Below are 26,650 nucleotides of genomic sequence, written 5' to 3' on the forward strand. Positions count from 1 at the left end.
AACCTGTTTCCATATTCATTCATCAATGGATGGATGGATAAAGAAGATGTGAAACATACATATATACATATGAGCTTAATGAGATACACACAATTCAATTTTAATTTTTTTGGTGAAATAAATCTTTTAATATTATGTGGTTACCCTCTGTAGCAGACACTATTGAGGTTCCATTTACATTTCTTCAGAATTTACCTCTATGCTGAAGGCTGCTTTCTGTTTGGCGACCACATCTAGACACATGTAAGGCAAGCTGGAAGCACTAGGAGCTACAGCCCTGGAAGGGGTCCTAAACTCATGATGCATGGGGTTTTGGCGGATCAGGACCCTAGTTGCCTTGCCTCTCAGTTGGGAACATCCTGAGATCTGTTTATCTAAAATCTGATTTCAACACTGTTCTCCAAGGGTCCCCCATAGTATGGAGCTCCAGTTTCCCCCAGTATTAACTGGTTTGATAACACGTCCTTTACTGACTTTGATTGCTTTCCTGATCTACTTCCTTACTACTCTACTGGTGTTTCCTGAAATAAATTATTTGCACTCAAATTCAAGTCACCTCACTCAGTCCTAATATTAAAGGAGGCCATCTATTTAACTGGGATACTTTCAGGAGTCAAAGGGCATACTAGCTGTTGCTAGGCTAACAGGAGTAAGCCAGGATGGTCTCAGGCAAACAGGACGTAAGGTCATCCCACTAATTAGGCTTTTTGTCCCAAAGTCCATTTGTCTTGTGGTTATGGTTACTAGTTATTCCATTTTCCTCTTTTTCCGTTACTTTACTTTCAACTTTTGCAAACCTTTGTTTTGGGTATATTTCATTAAAATGGCATATGGGTGGATTATTAAAAATATAATCCAACAGATTGTATTTTTACTGATGAATAAATTTATAATTTATTTATAATTTAACCTTGTTTCTACCATCTTATTTTTGGCTTTCTATTGTCTCATTTTTTCTGTGTTAATTTTTTCTTTTTTCTTGGCTTAAAAAAATTGTGTTTGTTTCTTTATTCTTTTTTCCCTTTTTATTGGTTTGGAACTTACACCAATTCTTTCATTCTATTCTTTTAGTGGTTGCCCTTATAAGGTTCCCTTGAATATTTAATAAAATCCGAAGTTAATATCCCAACCATCTTCCCCTCCGCAAACAATTCAAGGACCTTGCAATAGTTTCACTCTGATATCCCAATTTACATGTTATCATTTTCCTGTATTTTATTTGGCAGATCTTGGAAAGTACAAATTAGATACTATTACTATCATTTTATAAGGCACTGCTTAGATTTTCCTACCCATTCACCCACCATTCTTTTTTGTATCTCAAATCTTGTTTTTCCATCTTCCCAAAATATGTCCTTTAGGAGTTCTTATAGTGTTGATGGTAAACTGTAGTTTGTTTGGTTTTTTTAAAGACTTTTATTCATTTATTTGTCATTTGTCAGTGAGAGAGAGAGAGAGAGAGAGAGAGAACAAGCAGAGGGAGAAGCAGGCTCCCTGCTGAGTAAGGAGGGATGCTGGGATCATGACCTGAGCCAAAAGCAGACGCTTAACCAACTGAGTCACCTGGGTCTCCAGTAAACTGTAGTTTTTGTTCATCTGATAATACCTTTATTTCACCCTCATATTTGGAGGATTGCTTGGCTACGTACAATATTCTGGGTTAATAGTTATTTGTGCCCATTATTTTGAAGATACTACTCTACTTTCTAATGATTTCTATTATTGTTGTCTGAACAGGCAAGATTCATCTTTCTCTCTCTGGATACTTTTATTTTTTATTTTTTTAAAAGATTCTATTTATTTATTAGACAGAGAGAGACACAGAGAGAGAGGGAACACCAGCATGGGGAGTGGGAGAGGGAGAAGCAGGCTCCCCTCTGAGCAGAGAGCCCAGGATGCTGGGATCATGGCCTGAGCTGAAGGCAGAGGCTTAACGACTGAGCCACCCCGGCGCCCCTCTCTGGATGCTTTCAATATATTCTCTTTGTCTTTGGTATACACTGGTTTTACTACATTTTGTGTAGGCGTGGAAATTTTTAAATTTATCTTCCGTGTTAATAAGCTTCCTATATCTGTATATTTATGTTTATCATGAGTTCTACAAAAACTTCAGTCATTACCCTTAAGATACTGTGTCACCTCCATCTATACTCTCCTTTGAGCTCTTGACAAAATATATGTCAGATCTTTTCATTCTGCGTGCCATATCCCTTACTCTCTTTTTCATATTTTCCATCTTGTCGGTCTGTGTCTTACTCTGAAACATTTCTTCAGATACATCTTTCAATTGAACTCTCTTCAGCTCTATTTAATGTGCTGTTTAATTTTCTCATTTACATCATTATTTCAGTAAGTTCTACTTTTATTTACAACGGTTCTATCTTGTTCCTATTCCACTTTGGTCACTTTCGACAGTCTCTTGTGGCTTGTTCATTTTTATAATTTTGTCTTTCATCTCTTCAAACATATTATCGTTATTTTACATTCTATATCTGATAATTTCAATATCTGAGGGCCTTAGACCCTCTTCTATCTGCTGACTCTCCCTCATGGTGATTTGTTTCCTTCTGTGTTTCATGGCCTTTCATGATCATCTTTGGCTGATCTTAATCTTTGAAAATTTTAGGAAATGCTTTTCTCTGGAGAGGATTTGCATTTTTATTTGGGGAGCATAGGACTCCCTTCTGGGATTCCAACTTAATCCAGGAGTCTCAGGCTCAGCTCCCCCACCCTGCCACTGGCCCAAGTCTAGTCTTCCATTACAGTGTGCAAATAAACATTTGCTCCTGGGTAACCCACATTTTATGAGTGCTATGCCGTCTGGACTCACCTTATACTTCCAAGCTTTTGTACGTGGAAGATGTGCCCTTTCATCCTCTTTTTTCACCTGATTAACTAATCTCTCTAAGACTAAGTTCAGGCCTGTTCTCCTCCAAGATACTTTTGTTGACAACCCCTAGTCTAAGTTAGATGGTGCTCTTACGTGCTCTCAGAACGGGCTGTAGCTACTCTGTCATGGCATTTTCCACACTGTATTGTAATAACCTGCTTACTCATCTGTCTTCCTCCATGGGACTCTCTTCTGGGTAGGGGTCATGGCATCGTTATACTGTTTCCCCAGTGTCTCACACAAGGCCTAGTCCATGGTAGATTAACACGTTTGTTGAATAAATGAAAGAGCACTGGAATGAATGAGTGAATGAATGGGTGAGTGAGTGATGATTTTGCAGTGGACAACTCTGGGTTTGCAAAGAGGGTGAAGGATGATGAAGGAAGAAGAGAAGAAAAGGGAAAAGGGAAATGACCAGCATTTTTAAGCTGCTTGTTTAGTTCTCTTGCTTAAGTGCAATAAAGTTGCCATTTCATTTCATCAAAAGTTTATTGAGCATCCAGAAGGTGCTAGGCACTCTGCCAAATGCTGGTAATACAAAGATGAAGATCAAAACAAAACGAAAACCAAAACCACTTCCTTACTTACCCCCCCCCCCCCCGAATTTAAGGCAGATTTGGCTTGAGCCTGGGAAGCCGGCCCCACAGGGATTCAGCACCAGGGCAGGGGGTACAGCATGCTCTCATCTCCCCCTCACTTCAACCCTGCCTCCCAAGGCTGAGTAGCCTGTACCCCTTCTCCAAGTCCTGTATCTTCCGCCTGCCTGAGCAACTTTCCCCTGCAGGCATGATCTCATTCTGCATGAGGCACCTGGGAAAGTTAGGGGAGCAGTTCTGGCTAAGGAGGGGGCGCTGCAAAGGCACACCTGCTCAATGAGCTGGAGAAGTGCATCAGCACAGGGGGCTGGGAGGGGCATGCTGTCGAGGGAAGGGTGAAGGGGGTCAGTTAGAAATGTTGTTGCCCTTGGGGCTGGAACAAAACCTGCCCCGATGTGGACTGGTGGGGGACACGGGAGTTTCTCTGTGGGGTGTTGGAGAGTCAGCCTGGAACTTAGGAGGTTGGGGAGGGGCCAGGGATGCAAGGACCCGTACAGGCAGCAGGGAAGAGAGGTTGGAACACAGAGGGTTTCTTTCTCTTTCAGCTTTTTAATTGCCATCATTCCTCACACAGTAGATTATTGTCTCTCCTGTGAACTGTTCAAGAGGCGGTGACATGGGCATGGTCTGGCGATGCAGTGGCCCAACCTCTGTGTCCTGTGTTTGTGTGATTAGGGAGTCTGCCCATGTCCTGTCTCCTGGGATCCGAGCATCTGGGAGCAGGACAGGTGGGAGGCGGGAGGCCAAGGGTTGGATCCTGTCTCCCTGCCATCCTGGGGAGCAATGAGTCTCTTCCTCCCCTTCCCCACCATTACTCTGCAGACTTGAACCTTATTCTCTTACAGCAGAAGGAAGCCCAACGACCTCTCCCAGGGATAATGATTGTTTGAAAGGCTTGTTTTGTAAGGAAACCAGGGAGAAGGCATTGGTGTAAGGGTTTCAAAAAAAGTTCTGCACTTGATCTAGCTTTCTGGGTCAGGGGAGTGAAAACCCCTTTCTCTATAGGAATAGAGACGAAAAGAATGCTTGGTACACCACTGAGGGAGGCTTTGGGAGGAGGCCAAGCACGGGAGGCTTGAATCCTTTGCCCTTGCTAGGTCAAAGGAATGAACTTGACTCCTGCCTCACCACCTGATAGGTACCCAGGTACGAGGTGCCCAGAGAAGGGTGCTCCAAAGCACTGCCTTCACAGTGAGTCCCCGGATGCTCAAACAGTCCTCTGTACACCCAGTAACCGCCATCTGACTTCCCCTTAGATGAGGACAGTTGTTCCTTTTGGGCAAGTGGCCTCTCTAATTCGAGCTTGTCAAAAAAGTGTCCCGGGAACCAGGTGTTCATGCGGAGGGAAGGAAGGTGGGTGGAAGCCCAGAGCTCCCTAGGAAGGGCACAGGATAGTCACAGGGGGTTAGGTTACTGATGTTAGTTTCCATAAGACCCTTGGGGGATTGGGCCAGAAATTTAATAATCTATATGGTCCTAAGAGGGCACAACCCATACCCACTGAGAACACAGCCGGTGAACCAAGAGCAAACGCGACCCGGTTTCACCGCCTGAGCCACTCCTGGCTGCCCCACTGCGCCCCCACCCGCGCATGCTCGCGCCGGCCCCCACGCGAGACCCCCGCGCCCCCGCGAGGACCTCCCCAGGCCCCTGGCGGCGGCGGCGGCGGCCGCGCTCCCCCGCTTTCCCCGGGCACCCGCCGCTTTGCTGGGCGCCCGCCCCCCGCCCCGGGGGTGCCGAGGCGGCTCAGGCGCTGATCTCCACCGGGCTGGCCTCGTCTTGCTCGCGGATCAGGTGCACGCCCGCAGTCCGCAGTGTGCGCGAGGCGCTGCGCGAGCGGCCGGGCGAGCTCGGGGCCCGGGGCGGCGACGTGTGCGTCCGGCCGGTGGCGGGGGAGCGCGCCGGGGAGCGCGGGTAGCGGCGGGCCGAGCGGATGGGCAGCCCCGGCGAGCGGCCGGGTACCCCCGGCGACACAGAGTAGCCCGGCGGGCCGGGCTCAGTGGCGCTCCGAGGCTCTGGGGCGGGGTTCTCTTCGGGCTCCGGGGAGTCCTGTAAGGACACGCGCCGCCAGGGTGAGCGCCCAGTCGGGGGGCGCTGGGCCTACCGAGCGGAAGGAGCACGGTTCCCTCCACACTCCCACCTCGCGGAAGGCGGCAGACAGACCCTTAGCATGGTGCCTGGCAGGTCATAGGTGCTCGGTAAACGCTGAAATGCATTACCTTGCGTGCTCTTCCCCTTATTCTCCTCTTCCCACTTGTCTTGGACAGCCTGGGACAGACTTAGTTGTGGAACAGTGGGGAAATCACCAGAGTTGGTATCCAGAGACCTGGGTTTGAAGCCTAGATCGGCCGCTTAATGTGTATTTACTTGTTTGATCCTGGCCAAGTCATTTCACCTCTGTCAGCCTTGCTTTTCTAAGCCCTAAAGTGCGGGTGACGCGAATATTTCTCAGGGCTCGTCTGAGTGCTATAGAGATATCAGTGTGGTCTGGCTATCAGCACCAGAAGGGGAAGGGCTCACCGTGTGTTCGTGGGGGGGGGGGGGCACCAGCACAAACAGTCTCACCTTGTCTTTCAGGATATACAGTGCCATGGGGTTCTTCCGCTCCTGCTCGCCACCTCGTGGAAGGGCATCTGCTGCACAGGGCGAAGAATGGGGGTGGCTGGCCCAGGACAGAACCCTTTCCACCAGCCAGCACCTACACTCTGCTGCCCAAGTGGCCAGTTAAGGCCCCGCCACAACCTCCACCAAAGGACCCAGAATCCCTGGGGTCCTACCTTGGCCGCACCTCTCCCTGCTCTGCAGTCTTCGTGCACTTGGTGGAGGAAGGGGCCCTGCAGAGCTGGCTTCCTTGTGGCCCAGTTCTGCCTTTTCCCAGCAGCCCACTGATCTGAGTGACGATGGGATGGGTGAGTGGGTGGCTGGGAGCTCACCTTCTGGTTTCAGACGGTCATCATTCTGGTCCATATATTCCAGGGAGCTTTGCTTCTCCAGCTTCCTCTTCTTCCTGCAAATCAACCCAGCATCCTCTAAACAGAGCTGTTGAGTGTGAGCCGGAGAGGGCCTGGGGGGCAGGGTTACAACAGGAATCTGGTGGCAGTACAAGAGGCCTTGGAACAGGAGGACGGGCTGGGTGCCGTGAGCGTGGCAATAGTCCGTGAGCTTTGGAATGAGTCACATCTAGGTTTGCATCCTGAGTTTGTGGCTGGCATCGTGGGCAAGTCACTGAGCCCGTCTGAGTCTCAGTGCTATTATCAGTAAACTGCAGATAATCATACTTAAAAGGCAGTTCATTAACCACAACCACTGTGCCCGGCTCACAAAATGTGCCCTAAGCGAAACCATTGTTTCAGCACTGGTGCTGTCGGGGATTGTGAACACAGAATATAGTTCATACGCAACACATACAAGGCTAAGATGGATCTCCTGGGAAGAGGTGTGGGGCCCCGGGGGGATAGGCATCTAAGGGACTATGAGAAGAATAGAGCTTGGGAGGGGGGATGGATTGAAGGTTTAGGGTGCTTAGGGTGGGGAATTTGGAGAGTTACCCAGACTTTTTGGAGGGTTTCCAGCAGGCACAGACTGTCACCAAAGTCACAAGGAGGAAGATGCCTCCTGTGGACAAGATGATGTAGAGGGAGCTTCTTCCTAGGGAGAGAGAGAGGCAGAGAGGTGGGAGAGACTTCAGAGGGGGAACAGGTATGGTGAGGAGAGCTCCTGCGGCAGAAGGAAGAGAAGAGGAGTCCCACACAGCATGGCTGGCCAGTGGCCGAGCTTGCTGAGCCCACTTCCCTGCCTCTCTCTCTGCCCCCATCTAGGGGCACTCTGTCTGGGATGTCCTTAGTCCCTCACAGCGCCTGCCTCTCGGGATTTGGAGTCCCGAGGGCGAGCACACAGGGAGACTCACTGTACACGGTGATCTTGATGGGCAGGCTGCGGCCCTGGCTGATGGGGTTCTCCACCACACAGCTGTACAGGTCATCGTCCTCCATGAGCACGCGCGTGATGGTGAGCACCTTGTGGTCAGGCGACAGGAGCATTCTTGAGTCATTGAGGAGGGGTTTGCCGTCCTTCAGCCAGGTGTAGCTGGGCTTGGTGCCGTTCTCATGTGAGCAGTTCAGGGTGAAGGCCTCGCTGAGTTCCAGCACAGTGGTGGAAGCCACCAGCACCTGTGGCCTGGAAATGGGCACTGAGCCCCCGGGGGTGGGGGAGCCTGTGAGCCAGGGGCCAACAGCGTCTCCCCTCCCCTTCGTAACTCCCTGCCTCCCAACACGTCGCAACTCGATTTGTGATCTGAGAAGCCCTTCAGGGATCATCAGTCCAACCTTTCCCCATCATCCACTCATTCATTCATTCATTCCTTCCTTTACCAATTTTTTGTTGAGCACCTACTAAGAACAGACGGTACAATGCTGAATAAGACAGCATGGTCCCTGCCCTCACAGACCTTCCCTTCCTTCTTCTCAAATGTCTTTTCAAGCTATCTTAAACTGGCCCAGGCTGAAACACATTTCAGTTGGGCTAAACCTAGGTTCCAAATGTCTGGGTTCTAATATTGGTTCTATCACATACTAGCTGTGTGACCTTGGGCAAGTTAGTCAACCTCTTTGTGCCTCAGTTTCTGCAGCTACAAAATGGGGATCATTGTATAAACTATGCCTATATTATTATAAGCATTAAGTGAGTCAAGATATGCAAAACACTTAGAATGGTTTCTGGCACATAGTAAGCACTCTATACGCCTCAGGTGTGTCCTGTCTGTCAAATTCTAATGCCCGATTGTCTCCCTCCCAGCTCCCAAGTGGCTTCTGTGTTGGTATTCCCGGGATGTGCCTAGTGTCCTGGGCAGACCCTGCCCCAGTCCCAGGCACCAGTTCCACCTCCTTTGCTGTCAGAGCACCTTACCGTCTACAGTGAGGTTGATGGTCTTCTCCCCAGTGAACGTGTCATCCGTGATGGAGATCTCAACCTCGTAGGTGCCCTCGTCGGCCAGCTGCAGGTCGCTGAGAAGCAGGGAGCCATTTTCGAAGAGGCGGATTCGATCTCGGTAGTCAGGCCGTAGGGTGCCAATGACCTCTGTGCCGATGGACTGTACCACCGTCACTGGCTTGTCCCGCTTCAGCTGCCACTTCACCACGGGCTTGTCACTGCTGGTGCTACTGTACTGCACAGAAAGCAGGGCTGACTTCCCCACTGTGCCATGGATCAGGCGCACCGGGCTGGTGATGTTCACTCCCTCCAGGGGCTCTGTGGACAGAGATCCATGGGGAGAGGGCAACGTCAGGCCCTTGGCTCCCTACGTCCTCAGATGTCTTCATGCCTCACCCTCTGGGCTCTTCACTCCCTGTCAGTCCTTCCTTCTTACACTCTGATGCCATCTCCCACGATTGCTCTGGGACCCTTTAATCCTCCGTCACCCCTCACACCAATCCCATTGCCCTCAGTCCTTCTTCTGGCTGTCCCTCTGCCTCTGGTGGTTTTCTCCATTGTCTTCCTCTTGAGGAAGACCTCCAGCTAACCCACACACTATGTGCTCCATTCACAGAAACATTTATTGAGTACTTCCCATGTGCCAAGTAATGTTCTATGTCCTTGGGATATATCATTGAGCAAAAGAGACAAACATAGACCTCAGGGTGAATTTGTCAGATTTGCTTCTTGATCGGGGATTGGGAAAGTAGGGAATGGAGAAGCTCGGGAATAGAGATTCAGAAAGAAGGGAGTGTGTCACAAGGTAGTGCCAATAAAGGGAAGTTTAGGGGCCTCTGAAGACAACTAGATTGTTCTTCATTCATACCAAGAGTCTCCTCTCTCCTTGCCCCAGCTGCATGGAGCACTTTATTAGGCCTTGCCTGGGGCTGAACAGTTCTGCAGCTGAGTAGTTGGTTTTGGAAATACACCCAAGCTCCAGCCCAACACGCAACCCTGATAGAAGAGGGATTTGGGATGGACAGAACAAAGAGTTTGGAATCAGAAGGCCTTTTAGGATTGGGCTCCACCACCTACAGGCTATGTGGACCTGGGCAAGCCACGGTTCTAGGCTTCATTCTTCTCATTTAGAAAATCAGGATACAAGCAGTAACAAGAGCATCAGTAATTGTTGTGCAGTGGAGAGAACACAAGAGTGAGCATCAGAGACTTGGGCCCTTATTGTTGACTTAGGACCTAGGAAAAGTCACTTATCTATTTGGGGCTCAGGTAGGTAAAAGAAGTGGCAAACTTGATGTTACTTCCATTTGTTCCAGACCTGCCATTCTGGGATTTTACCATCGTGTCCAATGGTTGCCCCATTTAGAGATGTATCTTATATTTCAGAGATCTCTTAGGGGGCTTTGGGGCCTGAACAGATGCCATTCATTGGTGTTACCTGGCCTTGTAGAGCAATACGACCACCCAAAGGAGGGTCTTCTGGAGAAGACGTCAGTTGGGAGCAGGGCTGAGTTTAGCTAAACAGACACTTACAGGTCAGTTTTTCAGTCCCTCTGCACCTCCAGCTGCTCTCTCTGATGGTCACTGCCTCTGAAGTTCCCTCTCTCTTTTTCCCACTCTCCCACTCTGCTACTGTTGTTTAAATTTGGGGATGTTGTACCTTTCCCTTCCTTATTATTCTCCTTGTGCTCCGAGGACCCAGACCAAACCAGGAGGGAATTAAACTAAAAGGTGAGTTTTGGAGATCAAAGCAAATGTAATAAACCTATTCAGTCCATTTTTGGAACAAGTTCTTTGTTAAGGAGTGAGCTCATCACCTTCGGAAGGGGTCAAGGAAAGGCCAATTGCTATTCTTTCACCTCTCTGTGCCTCAATTTCCTCCTCTGTATAATGAGGTTGTGGGGCCAGATGATCACAAGGGGTCTTCTCAAGTCTGACATTCTATGATCCATTACCTGCCAGGTATGTTAGAATCATAAAACCTTGAGAGTGGAAGAGACTATTTGAATAATTAAAGCTGCCATATGTATGACTATGGTAAGCTTGTTATTTTTTAAAGATTTATTTATTTGAGAGAGAGAGCGAGCACGTGTGAGAGCAGGGGAGGGGCAGAAGGAGAGAATCTCAAGCAGACTTCACATTGAGCCCAATGTGGGGCTCAGTCTCACAACATGAGCTGAAACCAAGAGTCAGTTGCTTAACTGACTGAGTTATCCAGCGACCCCTATGCTCGTATCAAGAGGAGTCTTGATTTGGGGGAGGTAGAATGGACAAAATCAAATATTTTCAAATATTTTTTATTAAAGATATTGTTGTTCCCATAAAACTATGTATAAAAATGAAAACAAAAGTTAGTTCTGGCTCACAGATTTGGTAGAAGAGGTAGTGGGGACCAGGCTTCTGTCCCCCCCAATAACTTGGGGTGCTACTCGGAATCCCTCTGGCTCTGTGTATCAGCCTGAAATCCATTTGATCACATAATACTTAAGATCTGTTCCAGCTCTCAGTTTCTGTGATTATTTAGATGGGATTTCCTGCCTAGCAACTGCTAGGTCCCAGGCTTGGCTTGATTTAGAAAAGCAAGCTTTCAGAGTCAAATAGACCTCGGTATGTGTGACTTGAGGTGGCCCTGAGAAAAGTCATTGAGTTTCATTAAAGACCATGGTGGTGATGAGCAAATGGTTGGGGAACCTCTATTCAGGACCCAATCGGAAGCAGTGGGTTATGCTCTCACGAAGGTTGTATATGCAGAACCATCCTGCATCAAACTTTGGGGGTTCTCATTTCCTCCTTCCAGGAGGCTGGGAAGTGACAGTCCCAGGTCCAAGGATAAGTGGAAGGGATTCCCCCTCCCTTCAGTCTTCTCTGGCCCTCCTTTGAGCTTCCCCTGTGTCCTGTCTCTCCTATCCTGTACAAGGTCCTTGTGGTCCTTTTGTGATGTCTTCCCAGCTCAGGTCAGTTCTTTCTGCTAGTTTAAAGTTGATTCTTCTGCACAAAAACATTGAAAAGCTACAGCATATGATTGCCCTAGGCTTCACCCTCCTCTAGGTGGGCACCTTCCTCGTGCGCAGGAACACCGTATGCCCAGGAGTCACAGGGATGTATGTACACATGTTCAGAAATAAATGGAGCAGTCTTTCTGAGAAGCTGACAAAGAGAGTATTTTGCTGAGCAAACACTGTTTCCAAAAACTCTAGCCAAAATTGGAGTTGGTGTTAAGTTCAGGGTTCCACAACTTTCAAGGGACACAGAGCACTGGGACTGGGGCCAAAGCAGGACACAGAAATGAGGAAATGGCTATCACAGCTACGATCCACAGTGGAAATAAAAAGGACTAGGACTACTCAACCTTGAGAAGCGATTAACTTAATCATGGTCCTTGAGTCTCTGAGGCATCATTACGTAGAAGTCTCTGTTCCTACTGGAGGCTGAACAAAAGGAAATTGACATCACAGCAAGATTTACCTGTCAACTTAAATTGTGCCATACTGGTAGGTGGCCCTTCTCAAGGAGGATTTTGACCAGCAGTGACAACCAAGGAATATTAAGCTTTAAAATATGAGAATGTACATGCCAGTAGCCTTGGGTTCCCTTAATAGCCTTTCCCTTTAAGGGAACCATCATCTACTCATTTTTCTATGCTCCTTTATGCTTGGCACAGTTTTCCTTTTACCAGTATTTGCCTGAAATGTTCCTTTTAAAAGTATCAATGAGATGATGCCAAACAGGTATTCTAGGATTTGGTCTTTATACACCTAATCCATACTCACTAACACCATGGGCTGCAGTTAGAGCATTCTTTATGGGTTTTTGTCTTGTTTGGATCTGTCACGACAGGGAAGTCCCTATGGCCATCACAGACACCCTTCTCTGGCCTTTCTCCAATTTTATGCTTTCTTTTATCAGGTGCGGTGACCAGAACTGCATACAAGAATCCAAGGGTGGCACACAGCATGGTTTTCTAAAAGGAAAACATTTCACTTTCTGCTTTTGGTTCTTAATGTTCTTCCTAGTGAACGATGCTCTGAGGACAACCTCCTCCTCTGACCCGTCCTCTAGGTGCAACCCTGATTGCACACTTGTTGAGGTTATTGTGTTGGCCTCTTATGTTGGTATCCTGTTGAGGCCTCCAAGGGCCGACAAGCGTGTGAAATCATTTTAAGTGTCAATCACTCAGGAACATAGGAGAAAGCCAGGAAACAGAAATTGTGAAGAAGACCCTTGGGATCCGGGAAGAGAGGGGTCTTTGTACTTTCTATTTGTACTTTAAAGAGTGTAGATGTTCAGTAATGTGTCTAGCTAATAGGTATTAAGATGGCATACAGAGATTTACCCTGTTTTAGATCAGAACAAGTACTATTGTTAAGCTGTCAGGTCTCCTAAACTGACTTATAAATTTAATACAATAGCAATCAAAATCCTAGGAGGTTCACTTTGTGATAGTGAACAAGAATGGACAAACAGATCAGTGGAATAGAATAGAGAGTCCAAAAATAAACTTATATATGATCACTCGACTTATGATAAAGGTGATGCTGCAGTGCTATGGGGAAAGGATTCTTTTTGCAATAAATAGTGCCAGGCCATCTAGGAAAGAAATGAATCTTGATCCTTACCTCACACCTTACACAAATATCAATTCTAGATGGATTGTGAATCTAAATGTGAAAGGTAAAACAATATTTTTTTTAAAAAAGAAAACATATCTCCATGGCTTGAGGGCAGACACAAATTTCTTAGACAGGACACAAGATTGGTACCCATAAAAGAAGGAAGTGATACATTGGATGCAATAAAATTAAGAGCTTCTGTTCATCAAAAGACACCATTAAGAGAGTGAAAAGGCAAGCTGTGGAGTGAGAGATATTTGTAAGGCATATATCCTATAAAGGGCTGGTATCCAAAATACATTTCTTAAACTCCTACAAATCAATCATTTTTTAAAAATCCAAAAAACTTAGTAGAAAATTGGGCAAAAGACTTAGAAGAGGTACTTCACAAAGAAGGATATCCAAATGGCTAATAATAATATGAAAAAGATACAACTTCATTAATAATAATAATGGAAATGCAATTTTAAACTATAATTTGATACCACCTCATACTCACTAGGATGACTAAAACAAAAAAGAGAAGACGCAATTGCTGGTGAAGATGTGAGGTGTCTGGAGCTGCTGGTGGGAATGTGGATTGTGGATTTCAAAATCACTTTTGAAAATTGTTTGACTATATCTACTAAAACTAAACACACACATGGAACTTAGCAGTTCTATTCCTAGGTATATTCCCAAAGAAATGTGTACATATGTTCACCGAAAGACAGGTACTAAAATATTTTAACAACTGTATTGAAAAAGGCCCACACTAGAAACAACCAAAGTGTCTATCAAAGTTGACTAGATACATAAATTGTTGTATATTCATACAACGGAATACTATACAGCACTGAGACCAAACAAATTACAATTTCAGCAACAGCATGAATGAATCTTACAGATTTGATGTTCAATGAAAGAAGCCAGATACAAAAGAATGCATGCATATGATTCCATGTATAGAAAGTTCAAGGACACACAAAATTAATCTGTATTAGAAGTTAGGATACTGCTGTAATCCTGAGGGAGGGCAACAGTAACTGAACTAATATGCACAGGCTTCTGAGGTGCTAAAGTGTTCTCTTTCTTCATCTATGAGGCTGATTCCATGGGTTCATTCACTTTTTAAAGGTTCTTCAAACTGTAGCCTTATGTTAAATGCATTTCTGTGCATAACTCTCTGTTAGAAGACAAAAATAGCACCTACAATGTGGAGGTGATCTTGGGGCTAAAAGGGTAGAACCCAGGTAAGGGACTTCTTCCTACTGGGTCCCTAGAGGATGGAAAGTTCTAGGATCCCAGAGAGTAAAATTTTGCCAATCAGATTATCCAGATTTATGGCATGCCATGTTTATGTCTGCATGTCAGTGTCCTAGCCTCTAGAAAAACCTTGTTTGAATGTTTCATGAATTAGGCTGTGATCAATTTAGGAAAGCCTCAGTTGTCCATGTTAGGCACAAAGCATTAAAGACTGAGAGCTACCTGCCCCCTTTAAGTGCCAACCTTAAAAACTACATTTCCCAGCCTTCCTTGCAGTTAGGTATGGCTGTGTGACTGAGTTCTAGCCAATAGAACCAGTGGAAGTGATAGGTACCACTTACAGGCTAGTTTGGAAAAAAACTCTCTCCTGTTTTTTTGTTTGTTTGTTTTTTGTTTTAAATTCTCTATCTGAAAGAAATGGGAGAAAAACCTCAGGGTGACAAGGTGACTAGTGGAAACACATGTCAAAGTCGATAGAGAGCTTTTTCAATTTGGCCCCTGAAAACTTCAAGGAGCAGAGTTCTTCTTCATTCTAGGCCCAGTCTGGAACTGCATTGTACTATTTCATGGTTAGTGCCAGGGACTTAAATTTTGGAACTTACCTGTCACAGAAGCTGGTATTTTCCTAACTAATATAGTGAGCATGGCAGAAATTCCTTGTAGAATCTCAGCTCTCTATTGTTCTTGAGTCCACAGCAATACAATGGCCCAAGCCTGCACTTCTTACCCATCATAGGTCATAACTAATATCCTCTCAACACCATTTATATGTTTTGCTGTATTTATTGGGTTACCTTTTCCCACACAGAAGATCCTTTGTCACCTTTTTTTTTTTTTTGCCTGATCACACTGACTGACGAGATCTTTCTATAATTTTTTCCCTTAGCATTCGATGACCTGAAAGAATTTAGGGACAGCTCTGATTTGTATATTTCACTGTGCACCTTGTGTTCCTGATTCACGGCCTCTGTACCTTCAGCTCTCGTGATTTCTTCCACTCCTTGTAATTTCCACTGAGACCACTCTCACTAAAGCTAATTGTTACTCTGATTTGCCATATCCAACAAACTCTTTTAGTTGTAATATGATAATAATAATAGTTGAGATATATTCGGCCCTTGATATACTGGACGTCTTTGACACATTTGATGCTGATTCTCCGAAAAACTCCCAACTCCCTTGACTTTCTGGACACCACAGTCTTCTAGTTTCCCCTCTGTCTCTCGCACTGTCCTTTTTGGCCTCCTCAAAGTGCCCTTTTTTCCCTCTACCTCCCTGTACAGATCTTGGGGTTACTCAATGTTCCATGTTCAGCCCATTTTGTTCTCCTTGGTGATATTATCCATTCTCATTGTTTTGGATTTCACCTATAGGCTGACAGCTCCCACATACCTCTCTTCAACCCTGACCTCCCTGCCCCCCACCCCCACCCACAGATGTCTCAGAGGCATTTCAACCTCAGTATGGACAGTACTCATTATCATATACCCAACACTATCCCAGTTGTCATTTCGGGTTTCACACAGAAATCCTAACCCCCCCCCCACCCGGATCCTCCCACTTCCTATCAATCACTAGGTCCTGACTTTCCCTCCAAAATATTATCTCCACATGCCTCGTTCCCCCTATTTTTATCCTAATTCCAGCTCATGTTATTTCTCTCTTGAATTATCACAGTAGTCTTGTTATGGGTTAAATTGTGCCCCCCACCTCCAAATTCATATGTTGAAGTCCTAACCCCCCACTACCTCAAATGTGATCTTATTTGGCAATGGGGTTATTGCAGGTGTAATAAGCTAAGATGAGGTCATATTGGAAGAGGATGGGCCCTTAATCTGCTATGACTCATGTCCTGAAAGAAAGTGGAACTCTGGACACAGACACAAGCATAGGGAGACTGTCCTGTGAAGAGAGAAGCCCTGTTACCACAAGCATAGGAACCTGAAGCTAGCAGAGAGGTCTGGAACAGATCCTTCCTTAGTGCCCCAAAGAGAATATGACCTTGATCTCAATCTTTTAGCCTGCAGAAGCGTGTGACTAGACATTTCGGTTGTTTAAGCCACCCAGTTTGTGGTTGTCACATTGGCCTTAGCAGATGGATATAGGCTTCCTTTCCTATCTTGTTTGCCTCCAGTTTCTTCTCCAATGCCTCACAGCAGAACGAGCTCTCTGAAACACAAGTCTGGCCCTGCCAGTCCCCAGATGAAAAGCCATCCGATTTCCCCTTCCCACCGTCACTGTTTACAAATTATATCCCAGGTTCCTTAGTATGGTTTACAAGGCTCTTGCTGAATTCGCATTTTCTTCTCCAGCAAGGGCGAGTGGCTGGGCTGCTCCCAAACACATGATGCCGTTTCAGTGTTGACCTTTGCCCATTTCCCCAACTTTAATGCCCGTTCCTACACCTACCTAGTAACTTAGTCCCCCCCCCCACTCCACCCGGCACTGCTAGCACCAGCTTTCCAGATGGGGTAGGTGACCTCTCTCTGATCCTGGGCATCCTCTGTATATCTGACTTATCATAGTTTCTGCATTTTATTAAAATGATCTCTGCATCTGTGTGCCCCAGCAAATTGTGAATTGCTAGGCTCTCCGGAGTAGTGTGTGTGTGTGTGTGTGTGTGCACACGCGTGCGCGCGGGCATGGGCGTACACACACAAAGAAACACATCTATTTAAAGTGAGATCAATTCTCTAAGGAGTTGGTAGGGGGCAGTACAGAAGGTAGGTGTCTACGGCATGGGATGAGTTATGGATAGGTTGGTGTTATTTCCAAAAACCAAAAGCCTCCTTATCTCCCTAGCTAATTTCATCTCCCTTGCTGTTGTACACTCAGAGCGGCCAGGGTGGGGGTTGGGGAGGCACAAACCCAGATCTCCCCCACCCCTCCAAGCCCCATCACGATCCTTTGGAAAGAACGCTGGACTGGCCCACGCCAACAAGACATCCCATAAGAAATGGCTCACTGCCCTCTATCTAATGTACTGAATGCCGTGGGAGCTCCAAAGTCATGCAGCCTTTTGGGGGAGGGGCGCAGGGGCTGGGCGGGAGGCACAGAGAATGAAGAAATACATTCAACACTAATGCCTGAATTCACTGAGATGCTTCCCACGGCAGCTGAGCTCTCTCCCCTCCTCCCACCTTAAAGACATTCTGGCCTTCAACTCCCCCTCCCTCCCTTTTGCAAGTAGCGGGGCCCCTCTCCAGACCCTCTCTTACCCTTCTGGTCTCCTACCTGTCTGGATCAGAAGAAGGTAGACAAAAGGAGTGAGGCTCAGGGCACTGAAGGCTCTGGACGGGGCTCCCCTTTCTCTCTTCATTTTGGGTGGCGTTCTCCAGCTCTGGTGCAGACAATTAGCATGATTTCTCCACTCTGGGCACGTCCCTTTGTACCACTCGGAGTTTCTCTGCCCGAACACAACCCTGCCAACTTCCCTCTGAATACACAGAGCCTTGTGTATTGCTGGACTTGTTCTTTCCTCTCTTTCAGACCTGGCATTTTCTAGTTTCAAAACACTTACATCCCCGGTTCGGAAGGGGGTATCTGCTTAGGATATAATCTTCAATGAGGGTTCTAATCGGATGGGTCTCTCTGCTCTTTTGCCTCTCTGTGCTGAGCCCCACTACCGGGGGAGATGAGGACTGGGGCTCAGTGAGGGGACTGGGCTGGAACACACACTGAACTGGATCTTGTGTCCCAACCTATCCTGTCTCCACCTCACGCTCTGTGTTCCTGCGAAGAAGGGCGCGTGCCAGGGACAGACCTCCAATAAGCTCTGGAAAGGGAGGGAGAGGAGCTTTTAAAAAGCTGGGGAAAGAGAGACTCCAAGAACTGCTGAAGAGATGGAAAATCCCTGTTCTGCCCCCAGGAAGAAGATTGGAAAATGGCTTGAATTCTATTATTTTCCTTCCTGTCCTGGTCCTGCTTGGGATTCTCTCTCCTATCACAGAATCACATAGATGCTGGGGACCTCTTTCCAGGAACCACTCTGTTCATTCCCCTGCATCCAGCCAATTTTCTAGAACATGTCAGAGCACAGATGAAGGTAATACTCTAATAGCCAGCATCCTGGGGTTCTGATAGCAGCTTCACAACCTACTTACCTCCTCTTGTCTCAAGGATGTGATGAGGAGAGACACCCTAGCTCCAACTGACTGCTCACTACTGTGTCCACACCTTTTCAAGAGCACTGTCAGTGGAATGTATGCTCATTAACTGTGAAATCTTGGGTTGGGCTTACAATCTCCTTAAGCCTCCAGTTTCACATCTTCCTTGTAGATGTGTGTAGCTTCCTTGTAGAATTGTTGAGAGGATTGATGACAATTTAGTATAATGGAGTGCCTTGGAAACACTTTGTTAGAGAGAGAACATTTTAAACGTAAAAAAAGCTGCCTCTTCTCTTTCATTCCTGTAGCAATCTTGATGAGACCAAAGTTTACAGCTCCCTTCTTGGTTGTCTCTAAGCCTGGTCTTAGCCTTGTAAATGTCCTAGCTACTTCTCCAAATAGTCTTTACATACTGGGGAAAGCCTGAGTAGGCCAGGTTTCTAGAACTGAAGACTCATTGCATAACTCATCTGAGCCAAAGGGTGGGGAGTCGAGGAGAGAAACATTGGTTTTGAACTTCATGGAGGTACTGCAAAAAATATTCTGAAATACGTCAAGATTCTTCTTTTTTGTTTGTTTTTTCATTTTGCACTTCTGTGTCTATGACTTTTTCCTAGACTTCTGCCTCTGGTAAAAGTCAGTGTGGTTTCAGCAGACATACAATGAAAAAGAAAAAGTCAAGATTCAGCTTCTGACATCTAAAATAGTATTTTAGAGTCAGCAGCAAGACAAAAGGCTTATGAGCCAGTCTTTGTAAAGGCCCAAAGGATATTTTCATTTCCTTTAACTATCACTTCCACCTATCCCGGAGCAAGCCATGGACAGACTCACAGTTCTTCTGCTCTATGGTATAGATAAAAGGCCTCTTTCGTCTGTGAGGGCTAGGCCTTGACGCTTATTGTCTAAGGGTAAAAGGAGGATATGATATTCAGGAAAGAGAGAAAGTCTGCAGGCTGCCTTTTTAAGCCTGAAGGATGATGGAAAGAAAACCGTGATAGCAGGAGACCTAAGTGGGATCTAACTTCTCAACACCCACCCTTCCCCTGCCCTGAGGGTGGACCTTTGGCTCCTTGCACCCATGCAGAATATGCAAGTGTCCCAAAGTGCCCACGAGCTCTCTTGAGGGGACTCAGAAGTGCCGAGAAGACAAGGAACTGGCAACAGCTGGGGGCCGCCAACTGCTGTAGAGGGGGGGTTAACATGTAGCTCAGCAGGGAGCAGGGAAAATGCCACACAGGTGCCCAGACACCAGCTCCCCACTTGTCAGCAGGTCTCCTAAGCCATACTACGTGGACTCACCCCACCTGTCCTCAGAGGGGAGCTGGGTTGGGGGAGGAAACTAAACAAATTGAATGAGCAGTGGCTGCGTGAGTTGTCCCAGCAGTGACTGAGCCTCCTCAAGAGAATGTTGGAATAGACTGGTGGGTCGGAATGAGTTTATCAGGATGGATTAATATTTAGCTTTTCTCTGCTGCCCAGGGGGCTGCAAGGGGACTCAGGTGGCAAGTCACAGCAGCCAGCCGCAAAGGCCCAAGGGACCGTGGTTGCTTTGTGTGTCTGAGTGTCCAACGAGCGATCGTGCGATCTTGCTTCAGGTCTTTCTAAGATGAGTAGACCTGATGAAGCTTATGTCATCGGCCTTTGTGTCTTTCACTCTTAAACCAGCGAGCACTCTGATGGAAGGACTATGTCTTACTGGTCTCTGTAGTCCTACTGCCTAATATAGGGCAGGGCACATAGTAGGTTCTCAGCAAACAGTTACTGAATATTGCAGGGATGAGAAAGTGATTGGAGGGGGCACTCCTTAATCCACTGGGTACAATAAAGGATGGCTGTGAAGGCGAGCTGGGACAGAGGCGTGAGTGCAGGAAGGGCACCTTACTGCAGGTGACAGACCAGTTTGGGAACACATATGAGGCACCTCTTTGTGAATTCCCAGAAATAACTGGGATTTGCTTGGGGGGGGCCTCATCTGATAAGCAGCTGGGTTACAGACACATTGGGTCTCGCCAACTTGATTCTCACACATAACATACCGTTTATCTCACCTGTCCTCACTTCCCTTGTTTTATCCTTCTGTATGTCCTTCTAAATGTTGAGGATAGGCTGTTCTTTGATTTTACAGGGATATCCTGATTCTAAATATCACATTTCTTCAACTTCCAAAGTCTATTATGCGTGTCAGTCCGCATGTCCCACTTTGGGATCAGAAAATGTTACTGAGGCCATTTTCTCATTAGCCCAGGAGATTCTCCAGTGCAGGGACCACAACTCTTTATTCTCACAAGTCTTTATTCCTCACTGGGCCCAATTCTGAGTGAGACTTAATGCGGCTGCTGAAGCAGGTGATGTAGACGGACTGCTTGAGTGACGGCAATAATGCCCCTGCTTAGCCGAGACCCGTGCCCCTTTCTCCTCTGAGCACTTCACAGATGCATTTCCAAAGGCACTGTCCTCTTCTGAGCAGCATGGCCCAGTCCTCCTGGCTCTGCTGCACACAGTTACTTCCGGCCACTCTTCCTTTGGCACCCCTGCTGGGGCTCTGGGATCTGACTCATGGCAGCCGTAGCCTGCTGTACTCAGACCTCTGTGCTGAGCACCCAGATAGGGCCCCTGAGGCTCAGAACGGAGCCCCCATTACACACAAACACACACACACACACACACACCTGTCAACTTAAACTCACAAATGTTCCATCCCCAGGACAGGAGGCAGTTCCTTAGAGATTTAGAGTAAGTCACCACCCTACATAGACCCTTATGGGAAATGCTGGTGGGCAGGGGAGGCCGGCAGGGGAATCATAAAAATGAGTTCTGTCTTCAAAGAACTGAAGGTCTAGCAGGAATGGCAGAACCATAGGTTCACTCCACAGCAAGAGACATCTGAGATTGCCTTGTCCCACTTCTTCATTTCTTAGATGAAGGATTTGAGGGACAGAGAAGTTAAGTAACTTGCCCGGAGTTAAACTGTTATGAAATGATCAACCCAGGACTCCTGAAGTTACTTTATTGGAGAGGCAAGAAGAGGTAACACACACACACACACACACACACACTGGTAGGTAAGTACTGATTTTAGTAACTCGACCGTTAGATTGAAGAACATCTCCACCCACCTCACCTGTTTCTTTGGCTCCAGGCTCTAGGAAGAATACACTGAAATTGATGGTACTACTGGAGAGGTTCTGGCCTTGTTGACCATAACATCAGTGGTAATTTTTATATTTAGCACTCACCTCTCTTTCTCTCCACTCACTTCCTGGTATTGAGTCACATCTGTTCTTCCGTTAGATTATAAATCATCTTTGGGAGCAGAATGAAAAACAGTCTTCCAACAAATGGCACCAAAATTCCTCTTAGAGTGGGAATTGTCTTCAGCCAGAAAAAGATTTAAATACATCACAGGGAGGGGGAGGTAAGGTCTTAAGCATCAAAGGTTGAGGAACAAAAAGGTAAACTGCTGTACTTTATAAATAGACAGGAATTCGGGGAGGGAGATAAGCAGAGAGGAGAGAAGTCAGGAAGGAGAGAGAACATGAGAGAGCCACATGGTGGGGGAGTGAAGAAAATCAAAGAACAGCTTGCACAGCTGTGTTGTGAAACCCTTCCTCCTCTGTCTTCTTCAAAACTTCCAGGAAAGTTTAATACAGGAATTGCAGAGTGTCTGTGCCTCTGGCTGATGGAATATGGCACAAGTGGTAGGATGACCACTCCTTTGATTAGGTTTTGTCATGGACGACTGGGCTCAGCCGACCAGAGAGAGACTGTCATCCTACTGGCTTTGAAGGTGGAAACTGTGGGGTGAGCAAGGGCCAAGTGGAAATGAACTGCTGGTGGCCTCTCGGAGCCAAGGGCAACCCTCTGCCGACAGCTGGCAAGAAACTAGGGACCTCAGTCCTGCAATCAGGAACCGAATTCTCCCAACCACCAGGGAGTCTGGGAGGGGGTCCCTGAGCTTCAGAGAGGAATGTTGACCAGCTGACCCGTTAACTGAAGTCTGATGAGACCTTGAGCAGAAGAGCCAGTAAAGCCATGCCTGCACTCCTGACCCGTAGAAACTGTAGAGTAACAGGTGTATAATGCTTTAAGCTCCTAGATCTGTGGCAACTTGCTATGCAACATGGAAAACTAGTATCAGTGTGTGTGTGTGTGTGTGTATGTGTGTGTGTGTGTAAGCTACTTCTCACTTTTCAGGCACTTTATATCTATTTGTTCATTTAATTCTCCCAATAGCCCTTTTAGGTAGACATTATAACCCCACTTTACAAACAAGAAAATTTCAAATTCCAAGAAGTTAGCACTGCACTAAGGTCCTGTAGCTACTCAGTGGCAGAACTTGGATCAGAAATGCAGACTGATCACCAGCAAAGCTTGGGCTTCTGACCACCTCCCTAGCTCAGCAGTAGGACTCCACCTCCCATGTGCAAGTCTTGGTCCTGGTCTAGTCTTTTGCCCCCAGCACCAACTCTGGGACTAAGCTCCAGAATGTAAGGTGGCCCTCTCCGCCCACCCCTGTTGCCCCTGATGATTGCTGAAGTTGTTTTTGATTCTTGGTTGCATAAACCTATGCGGGAATGGTGCCGGAGTTGTCCCTGTCATAAGTTCAGTTTGCCAGAACGGAGAGAGCGGGCGGACTCAGGATGCCGACATCAGCCAGAGAATTTGTAGAGCTGCAGCAAATTGCCTGGGAAACAAGGAATTTGTGTGAGGCTTTGTGTTGAGAGGAGGCAGGGCCCAGCGGCTCCAGCAACCACTGAACAAGAGACAGATTAGCTCGCTCTCTTTGGAACAAAACAAGCTTTTTTTTTTTGGACCTGGACAGCGAGGAATGGCTCTCCCAAAGGACATTTTGTCTTTCCTTTTCCTTTTTAAAGTTCTCCTAGGTAGCCTTCCTGAGAAATATCAAATAGAAAGTGGAGATGGGGTCAAAGGGCTCCTTCTGCCCCTCCCAGGGCCTTCATCCTGAACCTTGGTTTTGCTGCCTGCAGATTTCTGTAAATGTGAGGAGTCACTCAGAGGAAAAGCCTTCTGCAAACAGATGGTATCTCAAAAAAGTGTGGGGTGTGTTGGGAGAAAGTATGTGATCTTGTGAAGGCAAGGGGTCCTGGGTGAAGTTCAGTGAGGTGGGGACGAGGTGCTCCCATTTCCCAGCTGGCCAATTGAAAAACATCAAAGCCTTTTATGCTGAGAGTAAATATTTGACTTCTGAATAGAATTCCTGCCCCCTCAGAAACTGGGAGGAACTCAGGCTTGTGTCCATGGTTGCTGAACGTGCCCTATTCAGCAACTCTCCGGAGGAACAAAGAGGGGAAATTAATGGGCATTAAAGTATTGGAAAGATCATGCTTTTGCTGACCTATTTAAGATATAGTGAGGACATTTCAGAGAACATCTCTGGAGTTCTGTTCTTGTAAAACTTCAGTACTCAAATAAAAACAGGTTGAAAAATCCTGGGGAAGCCACAGTTACCCCAGCTCATGAAAGCCTTCATTGTTTCCCTTCTTCTAGATCCTCAAATGGTGCCCTCCCACCCACCATGTCCTGCGGAAGGATTTGCTGCCACACTCCCTCTGCCTTCCTCTCCCTCTCCCCCTCCTCCCAGGGAGGGAGGCACGGAAATGGAAATCAGCTAGCTAGCATCTAATGATTCCCTACTGTGTGAAGAGCATTCCATGTTCTAGAGGTAAGAGAAGTGGGGTGTGGGAAAGGGGAAAGGTGGCACATTGCAAAGGAACAAAAGGCATGGTTCCTGTCCAGGTGCTTCAGTACAGGTGGGAGAGGTATATTTCAATCTGTAAGCAAGTATAATTGCCAATACATTCGCATTGCTGCTTAAATTATTATTTCATTTAATCTATCAGTTCTATGTGGCAGGAATTTTTTTTTTTTCCAAAGACAATCGTGAAGCTCAGAGAGGCTAAGTGGCCTGTTCAAAGTCCTGCATTTTGTAAGCTGGCCCAGTCCAAACTCCGGCAGTGCTTCTTGGTCTAGTGTTTATATACGACACTCCAGAACGAGGTTGCCTTCAGTCAGCCCCAGATGTAAAAAGTCAGTAGACTACAGCAAGGCTCTGAAATGAGATGTGAAACAAAGAAGGATAAGGCAGACAAGAGGACCTAAAAAACAAAGCCTAATTGGCAAGAGAACGATTGAGTCCCCAATAATGAGTCCAGGGACACTAAGAAGAATTTGTGATACACAAGACTCAACAGGGGGAGAAACAAAGTCTTTCTTTCTTTCTTTCTTTCTTTCTTTCTTTCTTTCTTTCTTTCTTTCTTTCTTTCTTTCTTTCTTTCTCTCTCTCTCTCTCTCTCTCTCTCTCTTTCTTTCTTTCTTTCTTTCTATTTTATTTATTTGAGAAAGAGAGAGAGCACAACGGGGAGAGGGTCAGAGGGGCAGGGAGAAGCTGACTCCACGATGAGCAGGGAGCCAGACAATGCCAGGCTCCATCCCAGGACCCTGGGATCACGTCCTGAGCCGAAGGCAGACGCTTAACTGACTAAGCCACCCAGGTGCCCCTGTCAAGACTCTTTGTTGTGACAGAGGTTCAGTGCGAACAATTTGAAGCAAAAAAGGAGAAGTTTCTTGTATTGTGTAATGAAATTTTGGGGGGAGCTCAGATAATCGGAATTAAAATACTTAAGACCCATATTGGTTATGACTTGTCATAGGTGGGTCAGTCTATTATACCTATTACCAGGGACACTGGGCAGACAAATCAAAATCCTCTAAAGGTACAAAAGATGATTTCTACCTTGATTCCCTAAAAAAAATTAGCAAGCATTTATTGAAAACCTATTACATATCATGCATTTCGTATATATTACCCTAATTCTCACAGAAAAGTCCCGAAAGTCCAATTATTGCTCCCATTTGACAGATGAAGAAACAAAGGCTCAGACTGTGTGACTTAACCACAGACAGTAAATTACAGAGCTAGAATATAAATTCAAGTTTGTTTCCAAAGCTCTGTGCTCTGCACTGTTAATATACTGTCCCTAGAAGTTTGGGATATAGAAGATGTGACTATTAATAGTGGATTATTATAACAATCAAAGCAGAACACCCACAGATTAATGACTTGGGTTTCTCCAAACAGTTACCTTGAGTGTCTTGCTTCTTATTCTAGAAAACGTTGTTTAGATTCCTCTTCTGACATTGCTTTAAAAACTTGCACCATATTTTTAAAGTATCTTTAATGATAGCAACTTTTGCATTTTAGGAGGTACATTTTCAAAACCCGTCAAAAGTATGGTGAATCAGGGGCGCCTAGGTGGCACAGCAGTTAAGCGTCTGCCTTTGGCTCAGGGCGTGATCCTGGCGTTATGGGATCGAGCCCCACATCAGGCTCCTCCGCTATGAGCCTGCTTCTTCCTCTCCCACTCCCCCTGCTTATGTTCCCTCTCTTGCTGGCTGTCTCTATCTCTGTCAAATAAATAAATAAAATCTTTAAAAAAAAAAAGTATGGTGAATCATATAGATAACACCTATAGATAGATAAAATCATTTTGACCAAACTTTATTTTTTATTTTTTTTTTAAAGATTTTATTTATTCATTTGACAGAGACAGAGACAGCCAGCGAGAGAGGGAACACAAGCAGGGGGAGTGGGAGAGGAAGAAGCAGGCTCATAGCGGAAGAGCCTGATGTGGGGCTCGATCCCATAACGCTGGAATCACGCCCTGAGCCGAAGGCAGACGCTTAACCGCTGTGCCACCCAGGCGCCCCTTGACCAAACTTTAAGGCAAAGTCAAGCTTCTTTGGCTTTGCAGAACAGATGACCCAGTGAAGTTACCATCAAAGGAGAGGCGTATTGTATGGCTCTGGAGTAGGAGAGCCCAAACACTGGGGCAGCTTCCAGAATCAATTTGTGTAGGTAACTCTGAATCTTCCTGCTTCTCTGCTCCATTCTCTTCTCTTGACCAACTGACTCTCTCTATTTTGTGCATCTCAGAACTCTTTACATTCTAAACAGTATAAAACCTAATGCAAATCGGCATTAGCCATAAAGAGCTTCATTTGCTCACCTATTTACAAAGTCTGGAGGTGGGGTAGCCTGGAGAGTTAGCTTACTCCAGAGGCTCAAAAGTGTCAACAGGGAATAAGAAGGACTTTAACTTGTGGTTGGACCATCTCCTTGAAATATTGCAGGTGTCTTTGATGGAAAGGAAGAGAATAATGATCTGGGAAGTGCATCTCTATGTCCCTCCTGGAAGAGTATTTCGGAATGTGGAGAGACGCTGAGCCTCATATGCTGATTTTATTTTAATCATT

At 46.3% G+C, this 26,650-nt stretch overlaps 1 protein-coding gene and 1 long non-coding RNA gene across 3 annotated transcripts; one reads left to right on the top strand and one right to left on the bottom strand.

Annotated features, from left to right (window-relative positions):
* Positions 1-5,232: 5,232 nt before the first annotated feature.
* On the bottom strand, positions 5,233-17,593 carry HEPACAM (hepatic and glial cell adhesion molecule). Of its 2 annotated transcripts, none has more exons than XM_044386486.3 (7): positions 17,505-17,593; positions 8,392-8,733; positions 7,394-7,675; positions 7,041-7,134; positions 6,420-6,493; positions 6,052-6,122; positions 5,233-5,535 (listed from the first exon to the last, which is right to left on the bottom strand). In XM_044386486.3, exons 1-7 carry the CDS (start codon positions 17,587-17,589, stop codon positions 5,233-5,235), a joined length of 1,251 nt encoding a protein of 416 aa, XP_044242421.1. In that variant the 5' UTR covers positions 17,590-17,593. The 2 variants fall into 2 exon arrangements, with proteins under 2 accessions (XP_044242421.1, XP_057172821.1); XM_057316838.1 differs by having other exon boundaries at positions 6,264-6,493.
* A 5,685-nt stretch (positions 17,594-23,278) lies between these two features.
* LOC125282448 (uncharacterized) lies at positions 23,279-26,650 on the top strand. Its single transcript, XR_007189593.2, has 3 exons — positions 23,279-23,417; positions 23,885-24,059; positions 26,528-26,650. It is a non-coding gene; the product is annotated as an uncharacterized LOC125282448 (long non-coding RNA).

Source organism: Ursus arctos, unplaced genomic scaffold (genome assembly GCF_023065955.2).
Source record: "Ursus arctos isolate Adak ecotype North America unplaced genomic scaffold, UrsArc2.0 scaffold_22, whole genome shotgun sequence".
Taxonomy (NCBI): domain Eukaryota; kingdom Metazoa; phylum Chordata; class Mammalia; order Carnivora; family Ursidae; genus Ursus; species Ursus arctos.